The 21,299-nt window shown below is 41.4% G+C and overlaps 1 protein-coding gene across 1 annotated transcript in view; it reads left to right on the forward strand.

Moving 5' to 3' along the window:
* The window catches only part of LOC121872148, a 49,263-nt gene that overhangs the window by 22,264 nt on the left and 5,700 nt on the right, over positions 1-21,299 (forward strand). Inside the window, exon 3 of the mRNA XM_042374825.1 lies at positions 19,094-19,180. Within this exon, the coding sequence (XP_042230759.1) occupies positions 19,094-19,180 (87 nt within the window). The remainder of the gene's footprint in view (positions 1-19,093; positions 19,181-21,299) is intronic.

Here is a 21,299-nt window from a genome sequence, read left to right on the forward strand (position 1 = left end):
CACCCGTCAGTCACCCCTCAGTCACCCCTCAGTCACCCCTCTCCATCAGCCTTGTTCCAATTAGTAAAGTGAACAGTCGTTAAGTTCTTTACCATTTCAATCATTTCATTGCTTTCAGTGTAAACACGAGCGGAGTTTAGGGCACAAAACTGGTATGAGAGAGAGAGAGAGAGAGAGAGAGAGAGAGAGAGAGAGAGAGAGAGAGAGAGATCATTAGACGTATTACATAAATAATTCTGGTTCTTCCTCCTGGACGTTTGGTTATTATTATTATTATTATTAGTAGTAGTAGTAGTAGTAGTAGTAGTAGTAGTAGTAGTAGTAGTAGTAGTGTTACTGTTATTGTTATTAATATTAGTTAGGGTTATGGCAGAACGGTTAAGGTATTGTTATAGTGTACAGAGACGAACAGAAGAAAAATCTGAAAGGGGGAGAAAAAACAGCATAAGAGGAGAGTGTGGAGGAAGGGGGAGTAAGAGAGAGGGGAGAGGAGAGAGAGGAGAGGAGAGAGGGGAGAGGAAGAGGAAGGGGAGGGGGAGATAAAAATGTTGTCATCCCTCGTTTGCAAAAATTCCTAAGTATGGATTTCTTTGTTGTTGTTATTGTGTGTGGGAAATAAACAAGAGATCTTACTCTAATACAGCTCAGCAAATCAGGTGTAAGATAACTGGTGAAGAGTGATAGTAACAGGGACAGACATTCAGGTGAGGGGCTCGTTAGGGGTATGTTAACTCACTCACCTGTCGTCAGATTCACCTGGGAAATGTCATCATAGTTGGATTGTTTGTCATATTAGCATCTGATAAGTTTGTTCTCTTCAGTATCAATGGTTCAACTGTAATACTTTTTTTAAGAGGGTGTCATACCTAGTGCATTAAATTTCATAGTAACTGGTTTACTTAGTTTCTGAAATATTTTGTTTATAAACTTCCATATGTGTGTAATAGTTGCTTATGAATACGACTTTTTCCTGAATATACTTTGTTGTGTCGTGGTCAACATCCAACTTACTGACGACATTCCTGTACGGTTGATACCTCTGTGTCAACATATATTTTATCTAACTTTAATATTTTTTTCTCTAATCTACAGTGAAACCTCCATATAACGGATTTCTCTCTCCATATAGTCCGTTAAATGGAGGTTTTACTGCGTCACACTCCTCTGGCTTTCGTGCAACTCTTTCATAAAAGCGTCTTTGGTTGGGAAAGATCTGACTAAAATCATAAGTCTCCTCAAGATCAGTTCATCTCTTTAATTAAATTTTACAAGTGGATTTAAATTAGGTTGATAAAGAACTCATCTAGTACAGGTATGTTCAGGTCTCTACTTCCTGTACCTGGATGGAAGATGCGCGGAAGTCTGAAGAAAAAATAAAATCATAGATATCTCTCATGCGTGACCCTAATTTATGTTTCCTATAAGTCAGTTTATTTACCGCCTCAGAACCAATATTAGCAAAGGATAATTTGTCATCAACTGGATAAACTTATAGGTGCAGGGAGGAGTGAAAGGCGCAGCACCCTACCTTATCACCCACAGCCACACCTTTACCTCCAGCGCCATGTTTAATGTCACCTGGAAACTCATTACCGAATAACTACCTGCCCAAATCACTTCACTTTATATAATTTAGTAATCTTCTACTTTTCATTAACTACTTTTATATTTGTTTTCTCGTAAATTATATGTTAATTACAAAATCACTTAAACTTTGAGTCCTCATCTTAAATACCGTCGAAACAGTGAAAAAAAGATGGCGTTTGTTTCCTCTTTAAATAGCTGTCTAAATATCACCAACTTCTTCCTCTTAAACACAGTTCCTTATCCTCTCTCGGTCCTTCACACCCTCACGTCACAGGTCTTCTTGTACACCTGTTGCTCTGTGTGTCCTCGCATCTGCCAGGAGCCGAGAGGGGAGAGAGAAGGGAGGGAAGGGGGTGATGGAGGGGGGGACCACTGTGTATACTCTCCCTCCCTCCTTTAACTTGTCCCTTAGGAGTCCGACTGTCAGTAAATCTACGGAAAGAGGCGAGATGGACGGAAAGAGCATTAATGGGTCTCTTGTTCTTTCTCCTGCTACACATTATTGTTCTCTCTCTTCAACACTTAACGTGAGACTGGTGAACAAGGCTTTAATATCCGTGTGATCTCAGTTATATGTTTACATGGCTCTGATATTCCTGTTAGTGTCATCTTCTCAGTAATGAGCTTGGAAATTATTTATATTTTTTATATGTTATTAATTTATATTCAAGTAAACTTGTTATCTGTTATAGACACTAAATTATATGTCTAATAATGTAACTGCTTTTGTTTTATTTGTACAATCAACAAACAATATAACGAAACAAACTCAAGACACAAAATTGTGAGGACGGTGACTTAAGCTGAACTCACAAACACATTTCCTCTCAATCATTACAAAAAACTGAAATTCCAAAACAAAAGATCAAAAGTAACTTATAAAACAGGATAAAGTAACAGTAAGTAGCACGACACATCATTACACACCAACTGCAGCTACACTCACAGCGTCGCTCCTACTGAATTGCAATTGACTGTGAAAACTTGGGTAAAACTTGAGAATAATTGGTAGTAATTCATAGTCACTGCTTCAAGTTCTGTCAGGTATGCCGGCTGGGTCAGGAACTCGACTGAAGTTTAGATATTTTTTTTTAAATTTTAAATAAATATGAACCTAACGAGAACTGTTTTTTTTTGGAAGTGGGTGTAAGTGAAGTGGTGTTGGTATGTATAACAGTGTTGGTGGTGGATATAAGTTTACAGTGATGGTAGTGATGGAGGTGGTGGAGGTGAAGATGACGTCAATAAAAAGTTAAAATCAAAGCTTACAGGAATAAAACGATAACTTATTATATCATGCATCAGCGAGACTTAGATAAACGATGCTTCAGTACCTTAGTTGTTGACCCGGCCCTGTACCTTTGGTGTTGACCCGGCCCTGTACCTCAGGTGTTGACCCGGCTCTGTACCTCAGGTGTTGACCCGGCCCTGTACCTTAGTTGTTGACCCGGCCCTGTACCTTAGTTACTGACTCGGCCCTGATGGTGTTCTGGTGTGTACAAGCTTTCTCGCCTTCTCTCATGATTCATTTATATTAGTTTGTGTTTTGATGTGTCTTACCACGAGCGTCGGGGTAAAGATATTTAAGGTTTTTGTTCTTTTATTTCCAATCATACGTAGCTCTTGAATTATCAGCCAATCACCTGCAGTCCTTATATGTTCCACCAATCACATGCAACTCCTGAGCGCTCCAATAATCACATACAGCTCCCATACGATCCACCAATCACATACAGCCCCCCTGTACGATCCACCAATCACATGCAACTCCTGAACGATCCACCAATCACATGCAGCTTCTGAACTATTAACCAATCACATACGTTCGTTGATAACCCGCAGGCTCCTTGAATATACAGTACAGTACACATCATTGACTTCATTACAAGCAACTCTCCTCTGGGAGGCTCCACATACGTATAATGTCACACCTGTGGGGAATAAGATACGCCACAAAATCAATCTTTAATATCCTGAGGGCTCGCTACTTTCTGTCATCTATATTGAAATCTCTATGAGGACAAGATGGATCCCACCCTCCCCCCTCCCCCCCACCCCTTCCTCTCCCTTCCAATACCCCATCTCCCCTTCCCCTCCTCCCCGGGCACACGTCGACACTGCACACACACACACACACACACACACACAACCAAACAACTAATACTATTTGTCTCCCTTATCAAATGTTCTCTCTTGATGCGGCGATAGTTTACTTACCTTAATATTATCACCTTTGATTTAAACCCTCTAATCACCCAGAGAGATAGAAAGTTAATCATTATAGGGGTGTTTGTCATAAGTTTATCCCAGACTGAAGCTATACCCAATTCCTGCAGCAAGTCCTTCATTGATAATAGCATACATATCCCCTTCACTGGTCCTAGATGAGGCAATCAACTAGTGTCACCCTTCAATTTGCTCATTTTCCAGGCCACGCATCATAAACAAAAAACAGAACACTCCTTGCCATTTCCCCGTGTTTACTCAGCGCTTTACCGTGACTGCATTAGGAGGAAGATCAACAGTGTAGAAACAGAAGAGTATTTTGTTATCAAGTGTTTCTGTGTTGTCATATGAGCCCCTTCCTCCCTCTCTCTCTCCCTCCGTTTCCATCCCTTTCCATCCCCTTTCCTTCCCTCCCCTTCCCTTTCCCTCTCTCCGTTCCCTCCCCCACTACAAGCATATACCAGGAGATTACAAGTACTGTATATAGCTTGTTTTTGTGAACGTGTAAATAAATATATCTTCCATCTACAAAACACACACACACACATATATAGTTTTCTAGTGATAAAATCCTTCAGAATCTCTCTTTTTCTCTTTTCCCAAATTTCTCTTCCTTTCCATCTCCCTTTTTTGCCTTCTCCAGTTCCCATCATCATAATGACATTGTATATATATATGTTTCAAGAGTTAACAATGGACCACGAATTCCCTCGCTGTCTTTTGTGTGTCTCTGGGTGAATCAACATGAGAGAGAGAGAGAGAGAGAGTTAAAGAAATTCCAGGGCTCTACTTTTTAATAGGACAGGATCAATTGCCATGGAAGGAAGGAAGGGAGGGAAGGGGAGCAGACGGGTCATTACTGTCATCTATAAGGAGACAGAAGGAAAAAAGTGATGGCAGACTCTTCTCTCGCCAGCCTTCGTCCTCCTCATTATTCCCCGCCATTAACAGAGTGTCTTGTCAGCTTCCCTGTCTCTTCATCTTTTTATCTGTGAAATGTATTACTTTCTTTCACTCTCTATGTCTATCTATCTATCTATCTATCTATCTATCTATCCACTCACCAACATTATCGCATTACCATTATTTCACACTCACTCACCACCACATATTACCTCACCACCACCACATACTCCCTCACCAGCACCACATACTACCTCACCACCACCACATACTTCCTCACCACCACCACATACTCCCTCACCACCACCACATACTTCCTCACCACCACCACATACTCCCTCACCACCACTACATACTCCCTCACCACCACCGCAACATACTAGCCAGACACACTCCCTTATGAACCAATCTTAGTGCCACCCTTATGAACCAATCTTAGTGCCACCCTTATGAACCAATTTTAGTGCCACCCTAATTTCTCTAGTACCTTTTAAAATACCTTTCCAGACACCCGATCGACGAGAAATCTTAAGTGGATTCCTGAAAAAAAATAGAAAAATTAAAAGAAAAGTACATCAAAGGAAGGACGTCTAATTATCTATGGTATTTCGAATATTCCCTCCTCGCCTCTGGGTGTACGGTGGACAAAGTTAGCAAAGATGGTGACTGGAAGTTCCCTTATCGGGCAACTGGACTTTTTCCCTTTCAGTACTTCAATGGACCACTATGTCAGAGATTGTTGAATGATGAAGTATAGGAAAGGAAAAATAATTCCCATTATAGGAAAACAACCACCATTACTACCACGATAACTACTTCTATTTTTTTTCTTATAAACTTGACCTCCAGCCTCCCCCAATAGCCACACCTTCGCTGCCATTTTATTACCTTAAAATTAAATATCCTAATACATAAGTAACTACCCTGGTTGTGTTGAGTTAGTTGAGCCGCAGATCTATGAGGCATTCAGTGACTGTTGCCTCATGGTCAATATCTGCAACTGTTGTCGGCTTTGGGGCCGATGCTCTCGTTCCCCTGAGGCAGAGCAATGCAGACTACTACTCCTACTACTATTACTACTACTACTACTACTACTATTACTACCACGATCACTACTACTAACACAACAATTACAACCAACCACCGCCACTTCTCCCACCACTATCACCACCACCAACATCACAACTACCACAACCACCACCATCACTATCATAACAACTACCACCACCTTCCCTAGTAGGTGTTATGTGCTCAGCTAAAAGCCCCTTCACAGCCAACCCTCCAGGGCGTCTCTCTAAATCAGTGGTGCTGAGGAGTGTGTGTGTGTGTGTGTGTGTGTGTGTGTGTGTGTGTGTGTGTGCGCGCATGTGTGTGTGTGGATGCACGGGAGAGTGTAGGTGAGGTGTGGAAGAGTCTATATATGTAGATGAGGAGGAATGTGTCTTAGCTGTGTGGAGTAGTGTGTGTATAAGGTTAGGAGGAGAGATATTTTCCTTTATAAGCTAACTGAAGAGGGTAAGCTGCCCCATCCACTGTGTACACTACCAGACAAAGTGAATAGGATACCGGCGCTGACTTCTTACTGACGTCTGCCGGCTGAGGTACCTTGATGAACTCTGGTTTCTGTGTGTAATATTAAACTGATCACAAGAGATAATTTAAAGTACATAAGGCAGGCATTGATATAGTCGTTGGCTTGATAACTTAAACTGTATGATATAATGAGAGAGAGATATCCAAGTTCTCATCTTAACCCTGACCTACTCTGACCTATCCTTACCTACCCTGGCCTACTCTGACCTATCCTTACCTACCCTGGCCTACTCTGACCTACCCTGGCCTACTCTGACCTATCCTTACCTACCCTGGTCTACCCTGTCTATTTGTCTCGTCGTACGATAACTTACGAATGATTTAAGATAAAAATATTTTGACCTGAAGACTGAAGACGATCCACAAGAGGTCACGTGTCAGGTCAAGGTGCCACAGAGGGCCACAATCACCTTCTGGAGCAGCAGCAGCTGTAGGGGTGGGGTGGAGACGGAGGGGGAAGAGGGGGAGGAGGTGAGTAAGGGGATGGGAGGGGAGGGCTACAGACCGCTGGGGGTACCATAATGCTCTCTCTCCTCCAGTAAGTTCGGCAAGTATCGTCCGTTTGTTTGTTAGTTTTTGAGTTTGTGTCTGTATGTTTGTGTGTTTGTATATTGGTGTAAGCATGGGTTTGTTTGAGTGTGTGTGTGTGTGTGTGTGTGTGTGTGTGTGTGCGTGTGTGTGTGTGTGTGTGTCTTCCTTCATATGTTTATCTATCCGCGTGTCTGTGTGTTCGCATGTGTCTGTACGTCCGTGTGTCCTAACCTAACCTAACCTAACCTAACCTAACCTAACCTAACCTAACCCCGTGTAGCTTTAGTGTTGGAAATCATCAGGCGGATTAAGTTGGGGTGTCTAACCTTCACGTGTTCCTAAAATACATATATACACAATATACTGAAGAACAGCCAATAGAAATCGTGGATAAAGAGACAACCAATAACCAGCTGAGGTCAACAGTGAGGCGGGGGGGGGGATACGTATCGTCCAGATCTTATTTGTAGCCACACACACACACACACACACACACACAGTCAATATACTCCACTTCAATTGACTCCACGTTGACAGTCTTCTTATCAAACAACATCTTGAGGTTATGAGTTGTTGGTAGACGTTCTCCTTAGACACGGGTTATAGTTTAGTGGTGAGTTGTATTTTTCTTTTGTTTGTTGTATATTTTTTTTACTGTCATGGTTTTCTTGTGTTCATATTCTTTCTGTGCATATTTAATACAGTGGACAATGACACATACACACACAGCAGTATTTCACTACTCGTGTTTCTGTCACTTTATACAGAATGAATTCATCTCTTGGACACAACTTTGTCACGAATTCCAAATCTCATTTAAGTCAAAGTGAAAAGTTGCAATTTTTTGTTTTCCGGTAAAACTTATGCATCTTAATGAACGATCTTTTCTGGCGCGTGGCGGAGGTAGTGATGTTGGTGAATTCTTAATCTCTCTTGAGAAATAAATTTGGCCTTTTCTAATCTGAGAGTGAACGTGTTGAGGGTAGTGTATGAGCTCTGTCCTCACCGGGAGTCTTTCATCACACGCAACAACACTGAGTTAACTACTGCTGTATAGTTAATATAGTAGACCATAATGGAAGTAATAAGTCCACGACAGTATAATTATTACAGTAAAGACAGTAATGACACCCACAGTGTGTACGGTGTCTAAGACTAACTTAAAACAAAGTTAATACTATTTATAATAATATCATTGATACATCGTCGACCAGTGGGGAAAAAGTTTGCTGATTGATTTTGTTGTCGTCTAAAGACATCTTATACAAGGTGATTACAGGTGCACATGTTACGCCTAGTTCGTGAGATAGGCTTCTAACTTAACCTAAGCCAAACCAAACCAGGATAGATTAAGCTAGGTTACATTAGGTTAGGTTAGGAGGCAATATAAAAAACAGGGCCAAACAAACAACAGACTATTACGGGTCCCTGGTTGAGAGTTGTTACCTTATGTCAGGTAGTGTGTGTGTGAGTCCTTGTGTTGGGTGACGGAGAGGGATGGTGCGCCAAGCTTCCCGGACACAGTTAGTCTCATAAGTTAGAAATTCTATACATACATGATCTTGTTCCTTCTACCGCCACCACCACCACCACCACCACACTACCACAGTCACTACCACCACCACCATCACCACTACCACCACCACATTACCACAGTCACTACCACCACCACCACCACCACCACCACCACCACCACCACACAATACCACATTTACCTGTCTACCACACCATATACTACCACAGTTATCACCACCACCACCACACTTCCAGTTACCATCTCAGTTACCCCCACCACACCGTACTACAGTTACCCCTCTACCACACACTACCACAGTTACCACTATTACCACCACCACACACTACCACCACAACCACCACAATCCCAGAGAATGCACCAGCACTCAGCAATATCCTCCTGTCATCTGTTATTTATTATTATATAAAGAAAATTTGCATATGAAGTGTATTAAGAATTACAATTGAAAAATAACCCTTATGACGGTGGTGTGTAAGAGTCATATTCCCCCTTGACACCTGTATATCTCCCCTGGCTGGAAGACATATGATCAGAGCGTTACAATGTGGAGATGAGGTGTGACTGAATAGGTTAGGTTAGGTTAGGTTAGGTTAGGTTAGGTTAGGGTAGGTTAGGTTAACTATGGTGGAGGTTCTTGGCGTGATCTAAAACATGCTTTAATCCACAAACTCCATACGTATAAACACAGGAATATTCCAGAACGTTATAGTATGGCGGGAAAGGTGGAAATATTTACCAAGGAAAGTTTGAGAGTCGAGTAAGCAAAGAGAGAGAAAAAAGTCCTGCTTGAAGTATTTATGAACGAGTGAAGGAACTTTTTACAAGAAGTTGACAAGAGACGCGAATTTGAGTCTCAGCTTCTTTTACCATTGACCCGAAGATGCCATAGCCCATGAAAAGGGTGTCCTCCAGCTCACAGTGTCTCAGGGAGCAGGCAGGGAGGGAGGGAGGGAGGGAGCAGGCAGGGAGGAAGGGAGGGAGGGAGCAGGCAGGAGGAAGGGAGCAGGCAGGGAGGGAGGGAGGGAGGGAGCAGGCAGGGAGGAAGGGAGCGGGCAGGGATATTTTTCTGGGACACCCTGTACATGATTGTTAGTTTAGGTTTAATAGAATGATGTTTACTGTTAAATGGTTACTTAGTGTACAAGGAAGCTGTGGTATCCTCGAGTCATTAAGATAAACAAAATGAGAGCTGGAACTGTGTCGGTGGCAGTAAATACTTTATATAAAATGGCTGAATTTGTCGATTTTTTTAATTCAGGTTGATGGATCTGGTCGACATAGATTAACCAGGTGGATAGATATTGTGGACATTGTGATCTAGCTGGTGGGATCATTTTATCTCCAGGGAAATTATATAGGGAAGGAATTCATCAGTTTTCCCTACCCCCACCAGAGCACCCCCTACCCACCAGAGCACCCCTTCACCCTACCACCACCAGAGCAACCCCCTACCCCGACACCCCCCTACACCAGAGCACCCCTACCCCTACCCCCCACACATCCACATCATCGTAACCATATCCTCTCTCCCGTCATGTTAAACTTCATTAATTTAAATTTGATTAATGCAGTAAGTGGAGGGCTTCCTGTAATTCACTTAAGTTCATTTGGTGTGGTAATTGAAGCCTGTGGAAGAGAGAGGTCTCATTCCACAAAAGAATTTTCACCAGTTGGACGATGATCGGGTCTTTGTGCTGACGCTGCTGGGTGTTGCTTGGTGTTGCTGGGTGTTGCTGGGTGGTGGCTTAACCTTGTCTTTTTGGCAACGTGTGTGAGTTACGCTGTACATGAATGATATTTAGAGGCGTTGGAAGATTAAGTTAGTCAAAACTGTTTCAGAATAATATAATTCCTGAAAGTTGGATATCAGGATTAGTTTTTTATCCACGAAAAGACTGACGAGCAGCAAATGTGGTGATATTATCGTCTATACACTTGTCATATTGTCGTTTCTCACATAAAACGTTAAAATATTTTCTTTAACTCTTATTCCCAAAACTTGTTCATCAAAATCATCCTTAAATATTTCAAGAGAAGCGTATCTGGGTCAGCCGTCCTTGTCATGTCATAAACGGACGATAGATAATGCAGTGTTTTATTATTTCATCCGCGAAAATCATAATAAAAAACTTTGGGACAGATATTTCTCTCACTGAAATATTGGTGTGAAAATTTGACGTAATCTAACACTTACACACACACACACACACACACACGAGTCAACACCTACACATCTCCACACTCGTCAACATCTAGTGACACACACACACACACTTCAGTTATCAAAGCTATGTTGATATATTTACCAAATATAACATTTCCGTGGAACACCGTCCCGCCCCTCGACCTCACTGACCAATGACCGGATTCTCAAACACACTATATATTTTATACTTAACCTGAGACTTCCACCAGATATTTAGTTACATTAAAATCTCACTGTAAACTTGACACCATGATAGTGAATAAATCTTTGTTCCAGTTTTACGTATTGTAAATAAGTTCGTTCTTTTATGTACAGTTAGGGGGGAATTTATTACGTTCTGGGCTTAAGAAGAGGAATCATAGAGAGAGACTGTGTGGGGGGAGGCCAGACAAGACACCCTGGCCGGGGTTGTGTGGAGGTGGAGGCTGAGCAATACACCCTGGCGGGGCTGGGTGGAGGGTGGAGGGCTGAGCAATACACCCTAGCCGGGGCTGGGTGGAGGTGACGGAGGACTGTGTGGTGGAGGTGGAGGGACGAGCAATACACCCTGGCCGGGGCTGGGTGGAGGGTGGAGAGCCGAGCAAGACACCCTGGCCGGGGCTGGGTGGAGGGTGGAGGGCCGAGCAGTACACCCTGGCCGGAGCTGTGTGGCGCGGATAATATTTTAGTCTTCCTCTCCATCGACTTTCTTTATGGCGCATCATCATGAGGGGAATATTGTGGCGGTAGTGAGTTTTTACGACGCCATAGCCTAACACCTCCCCTAATCTCCAGAAACTGCCTGCCGGGTCCTGGGATCGAACGGTGGCCAGAAGAATGGTTAACTGGCGTACTAGCCACTCAGCGACCGAGGCGTGAAAACTGCTTAGATATGATAATTATTCTCTTATGTTTTTTACTCTCTCTCTCTCTCTCTCTCTCTCTCTCTCTCTCTCTCTCTCTAATAAAGATATATTGTATTAATGAGATCTTTAAAGGTATCTGCAAGTGCACACGAATATACAGTAAACAAACTTACGTACACACACACACACACACGCACACACACACACACACACACACACACACACACACACACATTAAAAGAAGTATATCGGGATTATTAGTTTCCATAATAATTGTATTAAATATGTAAAAGACCAGATCGATTTTTCTTTCTAGTTCAGTTTTTACGTCTTTTAACTCATTTACTTCAGAAACACCAATTTAAGAATATTTCAGGACATTTATGAGAAATATAAGAAACATTTTTACTCAGGTCTGGGGATGATGAGACACAGACCCTCCCTAAACTGTCAGCCATTATCCTCCTTGACGGTAAACTTTTCATCCATTTCTTATCTTTTGTTACGTTTTTCCCAGATTTTCTCAACACAGTGAAGAGGAAAGTGATCATCTGTACTGAGCTTTATTCTTCCTCTCTTCCTCCCCCTCGTTTACTGCCACTTGTGATGCTAATTTGTTACAGGTGTATTTGACGTTCCTGACAGAGAAGAAAATGTGAGGGGTAGTACAGCATAAAGGGATAAAGGTGGTTAAGAGAGAGAGAGAAGGAGAGTAGTGGTAGTCAGTATAGTAAGAGTCAAGCACACACACACACACACACACACACACACACACACACACACACATCAATTTTTTTCTCAGCCTCGCACAAAATTTCACATGATCTTTACACCTGACTGGGACAATGCCTCGTAAAAACCCATGACAGGAGGAGGCGGAGGAGTAGGGGAAAGGAAGGAAGAGAGGGAGGAAGAGGAGAGAGAGGAGGAAGAGGAGGAGAACACTAACTCAGGAAATTCGTGAGGGCTGGACATCCCCCCACCCCCCCAGCCTGGAGTCTCTACTGTAAGCCTTTCTAGTGATTCACTGGAGTAAGGAGAAAAAGAAGGAGAAGGAAGGAACGAGAGAAGGAGAGATAAATGGAGGGGATGGAGAGAGAGAAGGAGGGAGGGAGGAAGGGAGAGATGAAGAATAGAGAAAGAAGAGAGAGAAGGGGAGAGGAAGTAATAAGAGAGAGAGAGAGAGAGAGAGAGGAAGAGTATGGCTTCCGTTCAGGTCAATTTACTACAACTTTATTTCATCATCTTTCATAACTTTGATAAAATCTTATTTGTTTTTCTCCCCACACACAGACCTTGATCAGTAAAGGAAGAGGTTTATTCTGGGCAGATTGAGCACATTTTGGTCTTTTTCTACTTCACATTTAGTCTTAAATTTTTCTTCTGTCATATTGTGGTGTTCCTAAAGGTGTGTTCTGGTGTTACAGCCTTGACTAGTGATTATAAATTTGTTGATTGTTCTATGATACTCGCTCTCTCTCTCTCTCTCTCTCTCTCCCTTTACTTATTATTACATTACTTTAATAACCAATATTCTAATGGGATGTAAATCACCTTCCATTCTCTCCCCAACCCAGACGTCCTGCTCGCTACGCTCTTAATAATTATTTACATACTCCTGATCCCGTACACGTAAGAACACCCTATATCTTGTGATGCTTCTCCTGGTGATTCGCTTTTGTTTTACTTGACGTACGAGGGCACTTTGATATAACGGATTTCTATATCAATATTGTTCGTTAGATAGAGGTTTCATGTTTGATATACCCTCGATATAACGGACTTTCATATCTATATTGTTCGTTAAATAGAGGTTTTATTCCTTTATTCACCACATAGTAAAGATAAAAAGAATGTAATATTTCTATGACCTAATTTTCAGACCTCCTGTAGCTTCACCCCTTCACCTGGTAAGACTCACGAAAGAGTAATTAAGACGAGAGAATATTACCAGTCTTACTTTGGCTTCATATATTATACCAAAACTCGGGTATAATACTTCCTCTAACAATACCACCAAGGCTTATAATCCTCCAAAGAACTAATTATATGCCAGAAATTCCTCGAAGTTTAACATTCTTTTCCACCTGAGAAAAAAAATGCGTGGGTCAACATTATCTCTAGAACACCTGGGTAACTCCTGGTGGTGATGACGGGATCTGTGAGTGTATGAGGTGAAGGGAATTTACGTTAGGTTAGGTTAGGTTAGGTTAGGTTAGGTATATAAGTAGGCCCTATTCCTTAATGGTTCATTTCCCACATTTATTGACCTTATCACCTTTTCCTCTTTATCTTTGTAACATTTTATCTGGTCGTCTCCAAGAGCACCTCACTCCTCTGGTCGACCCTGGGTGTGGAGTAGGTAAATATTGGGTCGACCTAAGAGAGTCGAGTTGGTTGTTATCTGTTATCGTCTTTAAGTGGTATGTAAAGGAGATGAGGGATAAATGATAAATGAATAGAAGATTGTGATAGTTTGTGGTTGGTGTCGTGGTATAGTAGAATGTTGTGGGGGTTTCTTACACACACACACACACACACACACACACACACACACTACCTTCACCACAGTCTCCTTACCCTCATAAAGGCGACACAATAGGTGACCGTGTAATCTTCTCTCCCCTCCTCTCCCTCCCCCGCTCCCCTCCCCTCCCTTTACCTCCTTCGTCGGAAGGATAATTTCCCTCCTCCTACTACCCCCCCTCGCTCACGTCCCCCGGGAGTGAGAGGCACCATGGAGTAGCCCTCGTCTGGGAGGAGTATTGTGGCAGTAATCCCTCGCCTGGAGAATTATAATTGTTCACTTCTAAATATAGAGGAAGATAATGACCTAGATGTGCTTCAACCACCCATTAACCTAACCTAGCCTAACCTAACCTAAATTGACTGCATATTGATGGGGAATAGGTGTGTTTCTTGTGATGAGTAAACGACCTAAACACACTTAAAATAACCAAATCCCACCCACATACTGTCAGCCTCAACCTCAGTGCTTGTTTGATCTGTCCATGTACAAAGACTTGAATATGTTTAATTCCAACCAGCCACACGTGATGAGCGGTGTGTGTGTGTGTGGAGGGAGGACTATTCAAGGTATGTGTGGTTCCAGTAGAGGACAGAGAAGGATGTGAAGGACTGAGGGAACATCATCACATAACTCGTTTGATCCTGAATTCTCTCCTCACTGTGTCGATGAAACTCTCAAAGGCGAATGATATAAACTGGAACACAATCATGCCAGTATTGTACGACTCGTGAATCGTGAATCATCCGACGTGCCTTCTAAGCGATCACTGGTTAGAATGCACTGTAGCGCCAAACTCTTGAAACAATACAACTAACTGATGAGAAAAGCTAAAAAAAAATCCTCAGAAATTATAACAATGGGATACAAAAGTGAAAATAAGTAAAGTATAATTACAATTGAAAAAAATATTACCCGGTTTATCACTGTCTTCCTTCATCGACTATGTGTAAAGTTTGAAACACTTGACTTTGGCCGGAGATTGAGGAGGGACTATGGCGAAGTCAAAACTTGTAAAGAAATAGCATTAAAAGCTTCCCAACAGCAGCCGTTCCCTTGATATATCGTTGGTTATGACCCACAGCCGGAGTACAGCAGTTTCAAACAACTCCTGGCTAGATTTGTGGCGTTGTTCATCACTAACTCAGCACCACACTTGGTCTTAATGGACTCGGCCTCGATAGTCGTCACAGATCTAAATGTTAAGCTTCGTTAACTAAGTGGATTAAATCATGCACTAAAACTCCTCGTTAAGTAGAGTCTTTGTTCAGTTTGGATGCCATTGTTCAGCTCGTTATGGAAACCAGTTAAAAATTTTATAAAATTCTCCCTTTTTGAGATAAATCTGATGAATGAATCTTTGAGAATAAGAAAATTTGTAAGAGTGTGTGACGCAACCGTTGTCTGCCTCCTCCCACACCCCAAAAGTGTGTGTGTGTGTGTGTGTTAAGACAGCCTGACCAGTGTTGAGTTTAGCAAAGCCTTGGACACACACATGAACGTGGGAGGGTCGTCGAGAGAGAGAGTCTAGTGAGGCTGTAGGAAGGGAGGAGAGAAAGAGACCACAGCAGAGAATGGTGGGAGTGAGATGGACGGTCCAGAAGAGATTTAGGTTGTGGGTGGGAGTATAATGAGGGTGTGGGAGTGAGGTAGAGAGATCTACACAAAGGTCACGTCGCCTCCAGATAGACACAGAGAGATGCTCCTCTATTGAGACTCTAGCTTACATCAGCTCTTTTGTTAAGGATGAAATGATACTTTTATTGAGTAACGAAAATAATAATAATAATCCATAATATCTTTGATCAATTTCCTCCATTTAAAAACCAATGAACTAAAATTTGTAAGGATCCGTATCTTCAACATGTTACCTGTGCCCTTAAAGAACCACACCTGCCGGAGGAGGAAGAGAATTATTGCTATAAAACCAAACCAAAACAAAAACACTATTCAAAAAAAAAAAAAAATTGACAAAAACAGTAATTGACATTTATAACTTTTCCAGCCTGGGCAAAAAATACACCACGTCAATAACAATCAGAAGCCAGACACTGACCAAAATACTGAAGCACCAGATGACGTATAGTATAGATTGACCTCTGACGTTAGCTAAAATACTGATATCAATCCAACTATACATACATACATACATACATACATACATACATACATACATACATACATACATACATTCATACATACATACATACATACATTCATACATACATACATACATACATCGACACTTGGTATGACATAAACAATAATTATGTAAAATATGTGATTATAGAGTAGATACGGTGTGGGTAAGGTGTGGGTAAGGGGGTTGAGGGTGTGGGTAGGATGTGGGTAAGGTATGGGTAGAATTGTAAGGATGATATAGATAAGAAGATGGATAAGAAATTGTGAAGGATGAAACAGGGCGGAATGTGGGTGGAACTGTGAGGATGGTGTGGGCGGTGATGTGGGTGGGAGTGGGGAGTCTGATAGTGACACGCCCTCCACCCAATTTGTGTCATTCTCCAGGTTTAATGAAGGTTCAGACTTGGACGGAATATTTCATCTTAGTATTTTTTTTTTTTTTTTGTCATTTTTGTTTTCTTCAAGATTTTGTAGTTTGGAAAATAAACATCTTTCTTGGGTGTTTATTGTTATTATTATTATTATTATTATTAGTAGTAGTAGTAGTAGTAGTAGTAGTAGTAGAAGTAATAGTAGTAGTATAGTATAAGCCGACAACAGTTGCAGATATTGACTATGAGGCAACAGTCACTGAATGCCGCATAGATCTGCGGCTCGACTAACTCAACACAGTTAGGATAGCTACTTATGTGTTAGGATATTTAATATTAAGGTAATTAAATGGTGACGAAGGTCTGGCTATTGGGGAAGGCTGGAGGCCACGTTAGTAGTAGTAATAGTAGTAGTAGTAGTAGTAATAGTAGTAGTAGTAGTAACAGTAGTAGTAGGTAAATAAATGGTGACGAAGGTCTGGCTATTGGGGAAGGCTGGAGGCCACGTTAGTAGTAATAGTAGTAGTAGTAGTAATAGTAGTAGTAGTAGTAATAGTAGCAGTGTTATTATTTTTTTAAACATCTGCATTTTTTTCATCTATCTATATATAATTCATCCATTATTTACCTTCCACTTTCATATTTCGTTAATTACCATAGCAGTTTTCAGTGTGGATAATGTTACCCTCATCTGTAAGGTCAACACACACACACACACACACACACACACACACACAACACGCCCTGCTACCGACACCTTGTTTAGGTTTCTTGCCAAATTATTCAGATTAGTTCATGAATAGAGATAAGGGAGCAACGGGGGTGTGGGCCTCATTACGGAAAGGGGGAAGGGAGAATGCAGGGAGGGTAGGAGGGTGAGGAAGAGGGAGAGGGTGAGAGAGAGAGAGAGAGAGAGGTGGGGTATTATGAAGAGAGGGTGTGTGTGTGTGTGTGTGTGTGACCTATCTCTACCATCAGCAACATGAGTCTTGCCGATGGTCAACTTCGAGGAAAAAGTCATTCAGTGTGTCCTCACCTACGGGGGGATACTGCTGTTCCTGATGTACTGAGAAATAATTTGCATATATTCATGACAGTAAAAGAATTATACCCCACACACACACACACACACACACACACACACACACACACACACTAATATTCCTCCCTCCCCATAAAACTACAGTTGTTGAGTGTGGCTGGATTACGAGTGGCATGAAGAGTAGTGATATTATCTGAGGAGTTGATCCATGAAGCGGATCTCATTATGGTATGACTATTAATAGATCCTGTCTGTGTGTAAGGCGAGGAGGATGGAGTCTTGTGGGATCATTACTTCCAGATTATGGGAAATTTTAAGTATGGTGTTTATTATACATATACGTTCTTTGAATTTGACGTGCTTGAAGTTCAAATGAAAGTGTAAGGATCAGTAGCAGTAACAGTAGCAGTACCAGTAGCAGTAGGAGTAACAGTAGCAGTAACAGTAGGAGTAGCAATAACAGTAGCAGTAACAGTACCAGCCACAATACCAGTAACAGTAGGAGTAACAGGAGCTATAAGAGTAACAGCACCAGTGCCAAATATCAGGTGCCTCCAGTGCCAGGTGACGGCTGGTGACAATAATGGTTATTCTCGTCAGCTCTAACTCTTACCAAAACCAAGACAATATACCCCACAAGATATCACATTTCGTTGACTCTCCCTAATACACTTTTTTTCCATACTTTGATAGTGAAACATATACCAACATCAAAGGAAGGAAAGAAAGGTTTTTTTCTTGTCGTAGTCTTTTATTGAACATCAATCAGTTAATGGTGTTTGGGGGGTGGGGTAAGCTGAGGACGACACAGACACACACACACACACACACACACACAGTTCGATAACAGATATTTACTCCGGTGAGACCACAATACCACCAGACGAAGCCTTAACAACCATCACCACCTTACAAGACATTCTCATTAGGGGTGATATTACTAAGCATCAAAGTGTACTCCTAACTCTTATACTGATTGTGGGTTAACACTATATCCTTCAGACAGAGGGACATGACTCAGCTGTTTGTACGTGACGTCAATACGGTTCATTAATATATCTCAGATTCCCGGAGATGAGAGTTGAGTTCGCATTCTCAGAAAAAAAAAATCTTAAGTTATAATTTTTGTTCTCTCCCACGAGGACAATATAAGAATACATTTGTGTACAGTAGTGTCCGTGTCTGTCTTAGTAGCTATTTATACAACTATATTATAAGTGATCTGGTCAACCGTATATTGAGAGTGAGGGAGTGTATGAGGAGTGTATGAGGAGTGTATGGGGAGTGTATGTGGGAGTGTATGTGGGAGTGTATGGGGAGTGTATGTGGGAGTGTATGGGGAGTGTATGAGGAGTGTATGAGGAGTGTATGGGGAGTGTATGTGGGAGTGTATGTGGGAGTGTATGAGGAGTGTATGGGGAGTGTATGAGGTGTATGAGACAAACGGTGAAAGACACAGTCAGTAAGGTAAAGTGACATTGTGGAACAGAGACAGTGAGAGACAGAGACAGTGAGGGAGGGACAGAGAGTGACAGTGAGGGACGGGGAGGAGTGACGTACTAGTAACCGGGTGTCCCCTACAGGTGGGTCGGCAGTTCTGGAGGAGGAGGAGGATCACCAGCTGAGGAAAAGGTTTATCTGGACGCTGACTCAGGAACCTTATTTCTACGGTACGTGTGTGTGTCTTACTCCTTACTCTCTTCTTGGTCTTTCTCTCCATATCTTCCCTTTTCTCTTCTTTTTTATTGTCTCTTTTATGTCTCTTCTCTCTCATTTGCTTCATTTGTTAGACCATAGAGGGAGGTAAACAACTCCTCTTAGACGTAATTGATCCAACTTTTCCATCAACTAATCTGACCACATTGAACTCACCCTAGCGGAGCCTTTCCTAACTAACCAAAATTTAATCCAATTTTAATCACAGGAAGTAATTCTTTATAGGTCAGTAGATAGAGCGATTTGGATTTTTTTCCCCACGTTGGTAGTTTATTTTAAATACCTCAGTCTTGTTTATTAATGCGTGGAGGTTTCTTCGTTATATTTAAAGGTTGTTGAGTGAGTTTGCATCTTGACTACTTATTTACAAGGTTTTACAAGGAGTGAGTGCTACATTTACAGAATATTACTCCTATGACTATCACCAAGTAGAATTTAAACGAAATTTAGTCTAAAAAAATTACTAAAGAAACTATGGATGTGCTAGATGCATAATTGTGATAAATTTACACATGCATATAATTACCTTAAATACTACATAAAACTATTTATATGTAATTGTGTCGTTATTATAATTAAGGATAATGGCGGCGTTTCTTCCGTAGTGTAAACAATAACATAATAACATGTAATTACAGAGATAAAAGGGATATTAAGGTTATAACACAAGAAGTGAATCTCTTAAATATAGTTTTATTATATTCATTATCGGTGATTAAGGTGAAGAGGAGGATAAGTCACCATAGTAGTTTTAAACAACCCTTTCCGTCGACGGGGATCTTCGTGTTGACAACCAGAGTTTTTATAAATTTAACTCGTGAAAGACACCGCCCTACAGTGCTCGACGGGGAGGTGTGGCGGTAAAATGAATTAATATAGTATCATGAACAAAACACAACTACAGAAAAAAGTAAAAAAAAACGTTATATTTTTACCTTATCCTCAACGTATATAAAATTAAGTATGAAATATAATCAACAATATACTTTGGGATCATTAAACTCAAATTTCATGACATTTCTCTGGGTGTTATCGCTCCTCTACACTACCTTGATCTAATCTATGCATAGTTAACCCTCGCAGTATGATCATGTGACCCAGTGCATACCATGTGCGTGTGGGTGATGTTGTTGGGGTGGGAGCTAAGGAGGGCAGTGTGGGGTCAGCTGTACAGTACCAATTATCTACTCGTAAAGTGTCACATATCCCTGGGAATATTGATTACTGTCATCACACCTCAAGCTATAACGTCTGTACGGCTCACTGTAAGATTGTTCTTTAACTGAGCCTCTATTGGAGTTAAATGCTAATGGTCACTTCACCTTATCTGGCAACAGTACTCGGGATGAAGCGAGAGATGGTATTTTCACGCTACATTTCTATTAAGTTGTTGTTTAACATATAATTAAGGTAAGTTCCCACGAGAGTTGTAATTTAACGAGCTCATAAATCAGAGAGGAGTGGTGCAACATGAACCATTTCCTCGGTACTTGACGAAAGAGTGTTAATAAGTAAAGGGGGTGGGGAGACAACTGGTGACTCGTACAAAGACCAAAATAAGAAATTAACTTTTTATTGAGTTTCTCGACGGACAAACAGCCTAAACTTCTCAACAGATTTAATCATTGTTTATAACTCATTCATGTAGGATGAATAATAAATATATCGTCACAACCTCTGACTCGTACAACTTAACGCCAAGTTGTAATATTAAGAATACTGATGGAATATTATTGGAACTAATTCTAGAACTAATTCCCAAACTTTCATTAATTCTTTGTTTATACAGTATCCGTAATTCTTGGTGGGCAGGATTCATTTGGTGAATATATTTGACAATGACGCTTGACTGATTTCTTCCAGCGCTTTTTATTTGCTTAAGAAAACAACATCAGCGATATAGCAATGGACCAAGAGGTGTGTGTATGTGTGTGTGTATGTGTGTGTGTGTGTGTGTGTGTGTGTGTGTGTGTGTGTGTACCCTGATCCCCCCAAAGATATTCATAACACATTAAGTGGCCATCGTGTTCAACCCTCGTCCTGTTTTCCCACCCATCTCCCCCTCTCCCTCTT

The sequence above is a fragment of the Homarus americanus genome, unplaced genomic scaffold (assembly GCF_018991925.1).
Source record: "Homarus americanus isolate GMGI-L3 unplaced genomic scaffold, GMGI_Hamer_2.0 scaffold22069, whole genome shotgun sequence".
NCBI lineage: Eukaryota > Metazoa > Arthropoda > Malacostraca > Decapoda > Nephropidae > Homarus > Homarus americanus.